The sequence below is a fragment of the Cebidichthys violaceus genome, unplaced genomic scaffold (genome assembly GCF_023349555.1).
Source record: "Cebidichthys violaceus isolate CVI_PGR_0920_01 unplaced genomic scaffold, fCebVio1.0.p SCAF_2, whole genome shotgun sequence".
In the NCBI taxonomy this organism is placed as follows: Eukaryota; Metazoa; Chordata; class Actinopteri; order Perciformes; family Stichaeidae; genus Cebidichthys; species Cebidichthys violaceus.
Window position 1 is genome coordinate 20,000,711 of NW_027176372.1, and position 14,998 is coordinate 20,015,708.

At 41.1% G+C, this 14,998-nt stretch overlaps 1 protein-coding gene across 1 annotated transcript in view; it reads right to left on the bottom strand.

Annotated features, from left to right (window-relative positions):
• The window catches only part of tnmd (tenomodulin), a 47,722-nt gene that overhangs the window by 7,625 nt on the left and 25,099 nt on the right, over positions 1–14,998 (bottom strand). The window contains exons 3-5 of the mRNA XM_068715519.1: positions 13,937–14,077; positions 8,528–8,635; positions 1,080–1,239 (exon numbers count right to left, since the gene is read on the bottom strand). Coding sequence (XP_068571620.1) covers positions 1,080–1,239; positions 8,528–8,635; positions 13,937–14,077 — 409 coding nt within the window. The remainder of the gene's footprint in view (positions 1–1,079; positions 1,240–8,527; positions 8,636–13,936; positions 14,078–14,998) is intronic.

Consider the following 14,998-nt stretch of genomic DNA (forward strand, 5'->3'; position numbering starts at 1 on the left):
CTTGTAATCCGGAGCGCCTTATATATGGATCAATTGGTTAATTGGTTGATCCATACTGGTTGTACACGGCGCTCTGTCAAAATGTTTCAGTACGACTGGTAAACTACAAAGCCGCACCGCTTGCAGCATTACGGCTACCGTAGTCAGGGGCGTCGCCGAAGTAATAGCGGTAAACACCGGTACTGTTTTGTTGACATTCGCTTTAGCACAGCTCCATCTAGTGGATGCATAACGCAACCCCAGTCAAACGTTTGACTGTTGTAGCTTCTATTCTATGCGCCTTATAATCCGGTGCGCCCTATGTATAAAAACCGTTCTAAAATAGGCCATTCATTGAAGGTGCGCCTTATAATCCGGTGCGCCTTATAGTGCGGAAAATACGGTAAACCAGTTAAAATCAACTTCATCTCCACCAGCTACAACGTTAAAATGCTGTTTACATGTTGATATGTTGTACTTAAAAACAGCCTTCAAGGCATTGTTCTGCATAAAGAGTGATTTTTAGTTCTGATACTTTTCACTACTTTTCGTGGCATCTAGTGGTGAGGTTGCAGATTGCAATCAACTAAAACTTCTCCCGTGTGCCAAGCGTGTAGAACAACAATGGTGGCCAAAGCTATAATGCACATGTCCCCTAGAGTCAGTGTTCGGTTCGCCCACTCTGGGCTGCTGTGGCAACATGGTGGACTCTGAAGAGGACCTGCTCTGTATGTCGATATACAGTAAATGGCTCCTTCTAAGGGAACAAAAACACAATTCTTATTTTCAGGAGATACAGTAAAGAATAAATAACTTTTTAATATTATATTCCATTTCTGCCAATATATCCCTTAATGCTACACACTATTATGTGTATTACTTTGAAATGGAATGCTTCGACCACCACTGACTGGAATGCTTCGACCACCACTGACCATCAGTCTCTCAACTTTCCAAAGACACAGAGTAGCCCGGGCTGGATGCTCATGTGGTTGGGAAAACATGCGGTCCCTACGGACCTGCACATGGCCGGTGGGGATGCCCTTCAGCGAGAGTGTTAATAGTTTGCATTTAGAGGCAGAGATGCCCCCTGCTCTCACCGCTCAGAGGGGAGGGATGGATCCAGTGGATGGGCAGCTCCTGGCAAATCTCCCAGATCTTGGAGTCAAAGAGGAAGGCCGGGTTAACGATGGGCTCCTCAGCAGGAACCCACACTTGGGAGTCTTCCACCTTCATATCCATGGCCTCTGTCTCATCCACCTGTTAGAAAACACCACACACACACACACACACACACACACACACACACACACACACACACACACACACACACACACACACACACACGCACACATATATATATAATATAGCATGTCAGTGCCTGCAAAAATGTCCAGGCCTCACACAAAGTATAGCCTTACATTTGCACTCTCCTCCCCTGAGCCACGCAGCGGCTCCATCCTCATCGTTTTTATCTATCACCTTTCTGTCTGCCGAAAGGGCGGCAGCTTCCTGACTCCTGACTCCCACTGCCCTGACTCCCTCCTCTTTCTCCCTCACCCTCCTCTCAAGCCTGCGGCATGCTCTTTCTATTATACATCATTGAAATTCAAAGACAGTGATGATCTGACTTTTAAATGACTTTAGAAGTGGTCTTCATTACTCTGAGTGTGGCTGCAATATCGTTTAATGTGACAGACACAATAAAGCCTTGCATTCCCCCCCCCCCCCCCCCCCCCCTTCCCTCCCTTCCTCACCCCCTCCAACACAATGCTTCACTTGGCACCGAGCACTATCAGTGGGCTTAATTTGTTGATACTGCAGTTCATGAGCTGTAAAGTAAACTATTATTGCTTAATGATAGGGACTACATGTCAGTGTTGTCTAATAGAGACATATGAAGGGGATTTGGTAATGCTCTCCCCTAACAGTGCAGATATTTATTTTCTTCATGTATATGTAAATACACACACACACACACACACACACACACACACACACACACACACACACACACACACACACACACACACACACACACAAACAAACCCCTCTTCCCAGTCCCTTGTTAATTAGCAACCCAGAACAGAAAAACAGTTCACTTGACAAATGTTTTTACAAGGTGATTTTCTCCCAGTCTAAAGCTTAATTGCACATTAGTTAAGCTTGACGTAGAATCCTGGGGCTATAGCAGGAGCAAGAATAATTTATATTGGGTCGTGCCCCCTCCCTCACGTTCACCCCTGTCACTCTGAAACTTGAATTACAGTTTCTCTCTCCATGCCGCTTCTTGTTTGTCATTGAGCGACACAGTTGTGACCTGCACTGAGGAAAAAAACAAACAGAATCCAAGCAAATTCTGTCACATCAAAGATTGTGTTTTGGGCGCGGGAACTGTTTAGCCCAAGCTTTTGACACACTGGCCAGTACTAAGAGGACGGGTGTATAGCATGGTTGGGGTGAGGGTGCTCTGGCAATGAGCTGGTGCGCTCACCATTCCTGTGGCTGCAGAAATTAAAATCCAACTCGGGAAACACAAACAGCCCTCTCTAATTGGACCTCTTAACCACTGAAGCCAAGTGAGTCTTCTCTGGAAAGTAAATGGAGGTCACGACACAGGGCTCACAACATGACTTTGACTTCACAGTTGAGAAACGACTCCAATAACTTGCAGGAGAGGGCCTGGGGGAAGTGGTAAAGGTCAGCATTTTAGCATGGGGCAGGGATTTCTAAATGCCAGTTGACAAGCACGAAGACAACATGATTACAGTCCTCTAGTTTATACACACTTTTGAGGGGCTTTTCCCTTTGCTATTGACAAATGATATATTATTAGGACACAGGCAACTTTTTATCAAGTGTTGGACCTTGGGAATGATGGTAATTTGTTTTGTGCGGCCCGCTCCTGGTGTTTGTATGCTTTCCGTCCACAGTGCACAACTTAATTATACACCAGTTGTGCTGTAGTTAATGAATTTACCCTCTCCTGCCACTGTGTCCCGAGGGGGGGAAACACTGTCTACATGACACATTGTTTAAAGGCTGCTATGTTTTCCAGAGATCAACAAAAGATTTTCTCATGATACCCACAAGCTTCCCCGTATTATACATAAAACAAGGAGGGGGTTTCATTATGCAGAGTACCAGGTGGTGAATTTTAGTTGACACCCATATTAAAGCAACTTACAATGAGAGTGCTGGCCTCCTGCTAACTGGGGTCCCAGCAGACCCCAGAGGGATACATACCTTTTGTTCATATCTCACAGGTGCTTTATTCTATCATTACACTTTTTCATAACTTTGTCGATCAAACTTAATAATAACTTTGTTCCTAATGGCTTTATATCATTGTTTTTTTTGTGTTTTAATTTGTGCTTTTTAAATAATTCAAAGATATCAATGTGTTGGGGTCCTGGGGGTCCCATTCAAAAGCACCCAGTTGCAGACACTTACAGATGCAACGTCTTCTCATGTGCTCATGTCTATTTTTTGTTCTTTTTTTTGTTTTACGATGATTTATTCTTCCAGTTGGTGTCCTTCTTTGTTAAATATCTTGGTAGGATGAGGGTTAAGGGCAATAACCTCCACCCTGATTTAAAACACAATAAATCAATTAATCTCAGTGGACTTAAAAGTTGATTTAAAGTTAGGGGGCAAAGTAAAACTGTGTTCAGTTCAACTTTAGTGAACTTTGACATGCAGATTTTTGACATTAACAAATAGCAAACTGTCTTGACAGTGCTGACCTTCGAGTGAACAGACGGAGTGAGAGTACAAGATAAAGGAAGCTGTTCGTTTATTAGCTTTGTGGCACCGTCAGTTTTATTCAGCCCTTCTCTGAGGAAGCATAAACTGCTCCGCAAAAGAGACGGGGTTGCCACTGTCACTATAAACCCGACAGGCTGTATACACTATGTAGATCTATCTTCAACTGTATATTCATCAAATATTCATTCAGTATTTATCTATTTGCATTATTTCCTTTGTTTACAACTTACAGAATACGTGTATATAGACATTTTATTTTTTATTCTATTGTTGGGCATTGGTAATCTATACAATATTTACATTTACACCTGTTTTTCCCTACTTGTTTAACTGTCCTGCCTGTTCTTTACCTTTATCTGTCCAGTTTTGTTGTCCTTGTACCTAGCTGTTATTTCTATTTTTATGTGTAAATACGCTATTAGAGAAGTCACATTTCTTGGGTGGGCATGCTTTGCCAATAAAGCTGATTGAGATTCTTAAATAATTATCAGACAGGAGTTGATTGTACGAATACATATTTTGAATAAACTGTGTGGACGTATTTCCCCCGGTAGCTACCATGCAAGTGAACTTAGAGAAAATAGAAATCAGAAGTCTAGAGAGTTATTGTAATCTAGTGCTAGCATGTTCCTGGTTGGTTAGCATGTTAGCGATTGGCTCAACAGCTTTTCTTTTTACTAAGGAGCCGTGTGAGTCGTCACTCCTTTGCAGAAACACGTGGATGAATTTGGTTGTGCATTAATTGTGCCTCCTTCTGGTGTGACCAGGACTCATGACTGAATGTGTCACCAACTGAGGGAACTGAAGCTTTTTGTTATTATTTTGTGTGCGGAACAGTCCCGCCGGTCTCTGAATTGAGCTCATATCTTCATGCAGACAAATATGGGACAAAACAAATAACATTGTGTGCTTGCAGGACTTTGATGTATTCACATCCTCTGTTTTTGCTGTTTGCAGTTGTTGTCTGAGTGGGAGGTTTTGGGTTGCTGGGTGAGCTTTGGTCATCCATATTAAGTGGCTGTTTAATGGACCAAGCAGCATCAGTTGACAATGCTAAAGGGTGTGAGGGAGGTGGATGGCGATTTCCGTGTCAGACTGAGGGAACTGGAATGAAGCTCAGGGATTACTCCCTCAGACGTTTCATAGAGGAGGCAAATTGAAAAGGGAGGGAAAAAATCCTGGCAAACAATTCATGTTTGTCACCTGGTTTTCTCTCGCAGGGGCTGCGTTTCCTTATCAGCCGCTTGCAGTTTTGCCGCAATTTTTTACATTGTCTTTCACCTCGGCTCTAAAGCCTGCCGCGGCTGCTCTGAGCCCCATTTCCTAAAAGCCAGCGGCTGGGTTAAGCTAGGAACCATTAGTGCTTGGCTTTAACCCCTGTGAGCTTCATGTGTTTCACCATCTGAGGAGGAACTTGTGCTGATCTTCTCCAGGGTCACACGTTGGTGGATTCTTACAGAGGACGGATCAGGCGCCGCTGTGGTGGGCAATGACGCGTTACATATACTCAGTTACATGTATTCTAGTACTAGGGGCGGCTGTAGCTCAATTGATGGAACAGGTTGTCCTTTAACCTGAGAGTTGGCGATTCAATCCCCGGCTCCTATACTGTCCAAAGGTTGAAGTGTCCTTGAGCAAGACTCCAAACCCCAAGTTGCTCCATGAGCACTTTATAGCAGTTTAAATGCAGATCTAAAATTTCATGTATGTAGTTTTAGGTATATGAAAATTTGAATAAACTTCAGTTTTATATTTTCTTGTACTTCGTAGTTGTTTTGCAGAATATATTTTACTCTTGCACTCAATACATTTGCGATAAAATATGTGTACCTGTACTTTGGGCTACACACTTCTTACTACTTTTACTGATAAATAATTGTTGTATTCAGATGTGCTAAAACGCACAGCAGGGATTGTCCGACAGCAAGGGATAGCAGACTACTAGTAAATCATTACGCCGTAGATGGACCGACGGTGTGGCCCTATTCCCTCAACAACCCCTCTTCAATTAATTACAGTTCAAGATGAAACGCCTCTGTCACCTTCAGAAGAGGCACATGCACATTCCTGGCCCAACACCCAGACCCAGTTTGCCTTTCAGAGACAACCAACAACAGTCATATTATGAGCGGTGTCCTTTGTCAGCTTGAAATTTTGAATTCTCAACTTTTCATTCTCCGCAACAAAATTAGCAGCAGTATACAGTAATGTACTGTAACTACAGCTACATTATGACATGAAGCAGCGTTTTAAAAAGTAATCACCAATGAATGCGATTGGAGACTATTTTTAGCCAATCAGTGCCAGGGGTGAGACTAACACAATTGTCAAGTTGCTGTGAAGTGTGTGCACCGCATGTCTTCTCAATATCAACCAGTGTAGTTTGTTTCCACAAACTGTCTCTGGTTTTACTTAACTCCGCTCCACAAAACCCCAGCAACACCAGTGGCTACTAATCCCCCAGGAAGAGCGCCGGGCTTTGAAGCTAATTTTACATGGGGGCCAAACGATCGAGTCGAGTCAATGTCAGACTAAAGATGGAAACTAAGTCGACAGTTCTGCCTGATACGAGGATCCTACCTCAGTCTCAAAGCTCTTCATGAGCTTTCTTTCATTTTTCTCCCCTGTGAAGGTTTTTTTTTGGGGTAGTTTTCTCTCATCTGAAGTGAGGGTCAAAGGACAGACGGTGCTGTATGCTGTACAGCTTGTAAAGCCACTTGAGGCAAATTTGGGATTTGTAATATTGGGTTTTATAAATAAAATTGACTTGACTTGGCTATTCCTTCAAACACTAGACATTTTTTGACATTGTGATCTCCAACCTTCCTCCAATTAGAAATTGAGTTTATATTACTTTGGAACAGCAATTTTTGATGAAAATATTTGTCTCAAAGTGTGTCTGCTAAACATTCAGTTACAATATATATATATATATATATATATCAATTCAGCGAGCTCTTGATATTCATCATGTTGCCTGCTTGGTTCTGGATCCAGCCACTCCCTCTGACCTCTAGTAACCCCTTTTCTTGCCATTCCCATCACCTGACTAACCCCCCCCCCCCCCCCCCCCCCCCCCCCCCCCCCCCGCTCACCTGGTCCACATTTCCCTCATGAGTCTTGCAGTATATATGCCCGCCCATTTCCAGCTTTTTCCCTCCCTGTCTGTCCCTTCCTGGGTAAGTTTACCTGTTGTGCCTGCCTAGTTTTGACCCTTACCTGTTTATTGATGCAAGTAAACGAGAACTTCTTAACCTCTCTGTTTGTGAGTTGTGCCTTTGGATTCAAATTGTGTTGTGTTTCTAAGCCTACAATAATCCTACAATACCCCTTTTTTCAATCCATTTGTAACAACTGAAGCATTATTACCAAAGTGCTTTTGTTGCCTAACTCTAATCCCACACAGGGACTTGGGATACAAATCCTGATCTCCGGTCTCAAAATCCTGCACTTTGTACGCCCACCATCCACCTTGACCACCTCCCTTTAACTCCATGCGGCACAGATACTGGAACAAGCGTCGACTGTGAATAAAATCCAGGCAGCAATTATGTATTCCCAACACAATATAGCACATTAGTATTATATAAATGTTGCTTCTAGAAGAGGGGGTGGCATGTTTGGTTGCCTGGTTATCACTTCTTAGCCTGGCAGTTCATTTAAGGCTCCTTGCTAAGTGTACTTCATCGTGATCTCATAAAGAAAGGCTGTGTATGATTATATGACTATTCATAGCGATTGAGTAGAACAATTTAACGTAAACCAAGGCAACCTTTTATTTGACTAAACATGGTGTAGAATAAACAATATTTTACTCACGGCAGTCAAAATGGCTGCCGTAACTACTGGTATAAGCCCTACTCACTTTCCTAGCCATGGATGTTTCACATTGGAGCTGTGAATTAAGCCAATTAGGCTTCACAGGGCACAAAAGAAGACAGAAAAGGCATGGACATATGGTGCTGCCTGGGCAATTAGTATCTGTAAACGTGGATCAGACATTATGTAGATGAGAGAAAAAACAAAACGGCGTTTGGTTTTTTGGGTGCAACAGCTTGCGTTTCTTAAAGATAAAACTGAGACTGGGTTTCGCTTGGACTGACAATTGGCTTATTCTGTTTTAAAATGAAGCCATGAGCGAGGAGCGTCAGATATTTGCCAGCTACTTCTTCCCAGCTACAATGTGGAATGTAAATGAGGGCATGCAAGCAGTAGAGACATTTGAGAGAGGGATTTTCTCTTTGAACATACGGCCCACTCAGTGAATTGCACTGACACTGAAAAATTGGGAATTTTGATTGATTGAATTTCCTCCATTCCTTTTGGTGAAGTTCACATACAACTAGAAGAAACCAGAAAATCACTCTTGGAGAGGGAGCCTTGTGAATTTTACAAAGATATCGTCTTTTTAAAAAAAAAAAAAAACCCCATTTTAATGGCTTACCTCTAACTCAAGACCTCTCTTACACCCTTTCCCCTTTAGGCTATTTGGGTAGAGCCTTTGGAAGAGATGATTAAAAATTTATATTGGCTCTAGATTGACAGCAAACACCATTTGATGTGAGCCATATAGATGCTTTGGGTTTGTGGGCTGCTTTCTGGCGGTTTCACAGGCACCACAGACCACAGCTTACTCTTCAGTGAGATGGGCGGAGGACATGGGATGAGATGGACAGACGGAGGATCTGTGTGGTTCTCACAGAGCTCTACTCTGGTTATCTCTCTACAATATGCATGACAGCCTCTGAAGGACTACAGACAGACGGGGGAGGAGGCGTACCAGTTGCTCTGCGTCCTCAGCCTCCACCTCTGCCACTGTGGGTAGTTGCCTAGTTTGGGTCCTGATGTAGCACCTCTGATGTTCAGCAAACCGGATCCCAGTGATTCCCTTTGAAAAAAGAAATGAAGAGATGCTCAGAAATTCAGAAATGTATCATTCATTAGCTCCCTGTGATGTGGATAACCCTAAAGCACTGGGACTATCATTTTAAAATGCTCAGTTTTTTTGCTGATAATCAAAGCTCTTAAAAAAGTCAAAGAAGTTAAAACCTAATGAGTGAGAAGAGGTGTGTTTTGGTCTCCATTTTTTTTTTTTTCCCCTTTTAGCATGGTATAAAATTGATGACTGCCTGGCCCTTGCAACACAGCTCTTGCTTTCAGGGCTGAATGGAAGTGAAAAGGCGTGGGGTGTCCCTCCGTGGATGTATAATGCTTCAAAGCAGATAGCGGTATATATCGCGCAGGAGAGCACAGCGACATTGTTGAAAATGAAGTGTTTTCTACAGAGAGTGACCCCATTGAATTAGGCAGTCATAGGTCCCTGTCACACTCTTAATCTGCGCAGTCAAGTGGAGTCACTCTCTTCAGCTCCACTGATGATCCTCCGCCATGTGGACTGTAGCTCTATTCATACTGACACATAGAGCCTCAATAGGCAAGAAAGATCTGTTAATTCTCTCTCGCTGCCATTCTTTGTTAATCTAAGATATTCAGATGGAATACGTAAGTCTGAAAGACTCTCAGTATCTCAGATTGTATCCAATTTATTTTCTGCAGACTAGGGCTGCCCTTTCAGCACACTGTATTAAAACAGACGGCAGGATCTACATCTGCTGTGGCTGCTTTACAATTGTATCAACTGAAAATTGTAAATTGTATGAACTGTATGGAAATGGACTTGATTCAATCTAAATTTAATTACGGTAACAGTGATTGCTTTGACATCTCCTTTTGAGTCAGTTAACTTGACCATGTGGGGGCTTTTTCTACATTTTCTGTGGCGCTGTCACTCCGAGAGCCAGATAGCCGACGCACAGGACATGATACATTGTGATGCCTGTCATAATCTACCACATGTAATTTCGTCCGTGCGGGGAAAAGGGATGGGGCAATAATGGTCTCAAGCACAAAGGCATAATGTTTATGCCAGGCTTTATTGTGATGAGTTTCTGTTTAATTTGCATCCTCTGTATTGGCGAGCTGCAGCAGCAGAAGAGGAGAGGGCGATGTTGTGATGAGATGCAGCGATTACTGCGGTTGGTCAATCAGACAATGAAGACAGATACATTAACACTGGGATGAGAAATGGAAAAGTGATGTCATTTAAACACACAATGATAAAATCTGCAAGATGCTTATCTATTCATGAGGGTGGAGAACATGTAACTGCATGCATCATTCAGCTCCTGTGAATAAAGTAGTTAGGCAGGTATTGGCTTAGCTTATGTATTGATATCATTAACACATTTGTATGTATTAAGAGGACCTTTCTTCATCTTTGAATATCTAACTTACAATCCAAATCGTTGTGCTTTAAATCAGGGACTTTTTGGGGTCAAGGACCCCTTAGATGGGAGAAACACCAATAAAGCATAAGCTAACTACCATTTCTACTCTTTGGAACAATTTCTATTTTAAAACCTTTTAATTTAGATACTTCAGACCTGTACACAAAAGCACATTCAAATCTGAATCATGTTAATACAACTTGGAGGGTAATTTCATTCAAATTACATTTGGCCTCAACTTGACACCATTTATATTCTACAGTTCAAGTAATTGATGTTAATAACGTTCAGAAAATGAACAGTAGCAAGATAAATCCAGACATTTAAGTTTACCAAGCTAAAGCTGACTTTCAGTAAGTGCTTCATCTTAAAAATAATTAACTTATGGCTGCGTGTCACTATTAAATCAGAATCTCTATTGGCCCAAAGCTATCGTGGGTGGGAGTAATGGACACAATATGTTTGTTTTATTGGTGCAAATGATCCTCATCTGTAGATATACGCTTTTTAGTGATACCACAATATTTTATAATTTATTGCCTATTTTTCGTTGACCCCTGACTGAGTACCAAAATTATTAAAGAGAAAGACTAAAACTAAAATATTTAAAAAAAAATACTGCAAATATAAGATTACATTTCTGTTTGTAACCTTATTAATATTCTTATAAATTGCATGAAGCATTGTTCAATCACTGTATGTTGGCAATAGCCCCTTCTACAATATCAGGACATTGCGGTGGAGCACCAAAATCTAACAATGATGAAGACATATATTATCGTATCCTCAACAGTTTCCTACAGTCATGGATTTTCCAAAAATGTTTCCAAAAATTAGGATTTTTGTTTGTTCTGTATGATGGATGAGGACTGCATGATTTGCAGTGCAGTGTACAGCCAGAGAAAGAAAGGTTGGCTTACAAAAATGAATCTCCCTGACGTGGCTCAGTACTCGTACTTCATATTTCATATACAGTGAAAATATGTGTTACTGACAAGTAAGCACATTTATATCAACTGACTGACAACATTTTGGCTAGTATTATTTAGATAGTTTTATAAACCTTTGCCAATTTAGTGAGCCAAAAGATTTTTTTTCATTTTTCCTAATAATATATATATATATATATATATATATATATATATATTAACCATGTAAAAGTCTGCTGCACTAAATTACTTTTAAACTGTAATTTTTTATTTTATTTTTTTAAACTATTTTACAGATTGGCTGCATTCCCCAGCTGTTTCTTCCAACATCTCTGAAGATTTATGGATGTTGGTTCCAGCTTCAGACGAGACGTCATCTGAAGGTATAAGCAACTAAAACGAGATGACTTTGAACTGCTGCAGCGTGGATTCACCATAACTGGATCTGGTATAGCTGGCAGTATCTGTGCTGAGAGGCTGGTGGCTCTTATACTGTGTGTTGAAGCAGACAACTGATGCAGTAGGATTGGTGGCAAGTGAAAGCCAGCAACATAAAACATAAACAATGTTTTCTCCACCCTGATCAAAATGCATAGATTTGATTGGCTGAGTAGGATCACATGGTATGATTTACAACTCATGCAATTACTCTGAGTTTCCTGTGTGCTGCTAAACCGGTGCTGTAAAGGATAAAAAAAGCTGTGCAGGTTAAAAATAAAAACACTCAGTATTGGCCATAGCACCGTGTCCTGGTCCCGGACCAGTTCCGTCTATTAGTGACCTCTGCTTTACATACAGGGTGGCACACTGGTGCAGAACAGCAAGAATGGTTTCCTCCTATAGTCCAAAAACATGCAGGTTAGTTTAATTGGGACTCTAAAGCTGCCAGTAGGTGTAATTGTGAGTGATGGTGTTAATCTATTTGCCTGTAGTTTTAACAGCAGCCCTGTGATGTCACCCTGCTTCTCGCCCAATTTGAGCAACGGTTATAGGCCCTGAGAGGATAAGCAGATATAGATATTGTATGGACATTTGCACATATGAGGGACATAACATTATAATCACCTGGTAACATAACAGAAACAATTATGAATAATATATACATACATTAAAATACATGTTTAACAAACTTTGAGATGTGTGACTCAGGATTAGTCCACGAGGGCTCAGGGCGGTCCCCCACAGACTTCAGTTCTTGAGGGCCATCATGTAGACTTGTTAAAACTTTTACATTCTTTACAAGTTGAAAATGAGTTGGCCAGATCCAATTTCCATGTAAATATCAGAAAACATAGAGTCCAGTTCTTCAGTAAAGGCATGATGGCACCATGACCATTGTTTAGTGTACAGAAGGAAACTTCAAACGTTGGTGTTAGGCTACCCTTAATGTACAAGCTGAGAGCAATGACCCATTATGATGATGATGATAATAATAATAAGCTCTACATAGAATATAACCCAATGAAAAAAACACCCTATTTATACACTATTTTTTTACTGTAATACCAAAGCGGGTTAAGGCTAATTTTCCTAAACATGCCATGTTCACTTGTCAAAAATATTTATTATGTTTTTTTTTTCTCATGTCAAAATTACCCTGGTGATTTTCTCTCCATGTTTTCCCCATTCCCTCCTGTTAAAATGAGTGTAGCATTGGTCTGAAACAATAGCGAGTGGATTTCGCCTGTGGTCCACGGACCTGGTGGTATAATCCCCTCATTTTCCATTCCTCACGCAGCCCTCAGGCTTGACGGAGATTGTTTTAGAGGTGGCTTTGGTCTGTGTAACAACATACAGCCGCCCCTTTTTTTTTATCCATAAAAAAAATCTATTCTAACATCCGCACACAAGCTACCTCTTAGTACAGCCTATTGTTTTTGTGCAGGTTTCCTTCCCTTTAAAAACAAATCACTACGGTTTGAATTACTATGCTCAACCGCTTGTTTCTTAGTCTTCCATGGTGGAGCACTGAATCAAACAAACCTCCTCAGGGGGTGTGCTTTACTAACAGGAAGTGGAACAAGCAACAGGCACGTGTGTGTGTGTGTGTGTGTGTGTGTGTGTGTGTGTGTGTGTGTGTGTGTGTGTGTGTGTGTGTGTGTGTGTGTGTGTGTGTGTGTGTGTGTGTGTGTGGTGCTTGGTGAGTGAGAGAGAAAGAAATGGAGATTGATTGCAGAGGTTAAAGTTTTCCGGCGCTGTCCTGGGTTTCCATCATATAGAGCCATTTTAGATTCAGAGACCATTGTAAAAGAAGCAATAACTCAATGTAGGTTTTTGTTTGGGATGAGTAGCTTCCTGTAACATTCCACAGTAAATACTGGTGTGAGAATAAGAAGATTCATTAACCAGTCAAACAGCACGCTCCCTTCTCCGAGGTGCAGCATGCGTAACCTCCTGCGCACTCGAGAAAGGATTTAGGAATGAAAGGTAAGTTAATGAGGGCTGCTGGAAACAAAATTGCAGTTGAAGAAGGTGTGAGAAACAAATAGAGATGGGCTTTTTAATGGTGTTTGTCTCTGTAGTGCCAAGAAGTTACTGTATAAAATTAGCAGGAAGAAAAACAATTATTTTAGAAAAAGACTTTCGTGTGTGTGTGTGTGTGTGTGTGTGTGTGTGTGTGTGTGTGTGTGTGTGTGTGTGTGTGTGTGTGTGTGTGTGTGTGTGCGTGCGCGCGCACTCAAACACACATATTCACAAGGAGTACAGTCACTGATAGTTCTGATCCCTGTGTACGCCTCACTGAGTGTAATTTCCATTATCTTGCTTCTGAAAACGTTTGTCGCACCTGTTTTCACTGAGTGACAAAAGAGGAGAAAATATTGTTAGAGGAAAAAATTATTTCAACAAAGGATAAATGTTGTCAGCCGCCTCTTTGAAAAGGGCAGAATGTGAACATCATAATTCTCACAGCGCTGAGGAGTATTCAGCAAAAGACGAATAGCTTACGTGGCCTTGTTTAACCTTTTAACTTACATTCTTGAAGTCGTGCACTTCAAGTACCTCCTCGCTGCCGTTTCCCATTCTGAAAATTTCAATGCGCTGGCCTGGGTCGATCTCCATCACGCCGTCTCTCTCCACTCCATCCAATACAGCTTTGTACTGATGGTCGTACACCTGCAATGACACAAAGTACTGTGACTGTGGTGTATTTATCAATGGCTATATAATTGTTTTGTCCCAAAGAATGGTAAAAACTATTACAAGAAGGTTTTCAAGAAGATTTCTTGAGTCAATTTCTTTTTAAAAGCAGTCAAACAGAAAGCCGCTGACATGAACACAATGGCAGACTAAATAATGAAATGCAAATTCAGTTTGTTTACCATGCTAACATTAAACAGGATACTTCAAGTTTAATATTAAGTATTTTAATCTCCTAAAAACAATTTTCTTAATAGATTTTTCGACCACTTGGAGGCAGTACAAGTGGCCGATAAACATATTGATATACTGTCCCTTGTATAACGTTTTTATGGAGAACATGTATTCGGGTGATAATTATCTGTTGGTTTGTCACTACCAGGGACCCCTTATTAACAGTAGAAATAGTCATCTCAAATATTAATTAGAGCAGCTTTAGAATATCAAAGGCTGGATATTTCCTTTAACCCACCCCCATGTTACACAAACATCCATCTGAAAACATCACAGCTAGCATTGACTGGATATCCTGAATAGTCTCAAACACAACATCTAACTGACATCTAAACGGCTAAATTCATAAACTAACATCAGTGATAACTGTCACATGTGCAATTAAAATATTTGTGTTGACGAGCTGTACAGTTAATTAAGAAAATGTATTGATAGAAGGCGCCTGAAGTAAGTAAAATAAAGACCTCTGAATCTCTGGTACAGTGAAAGCCTTCTCTTCACTGTTGCCTCAAAGCAGTGTTGTTTATCACAACTGCTTGCTTATGTACTGTTCTTGGACACGCATGGATGGCTCTTAAAATTCCCTGTCTGAAAAATGATTCATGCCCACCAGCTGAAAATATGCTATTAATATTTATGTGAGTGTTGTGTTATGATGAGAAA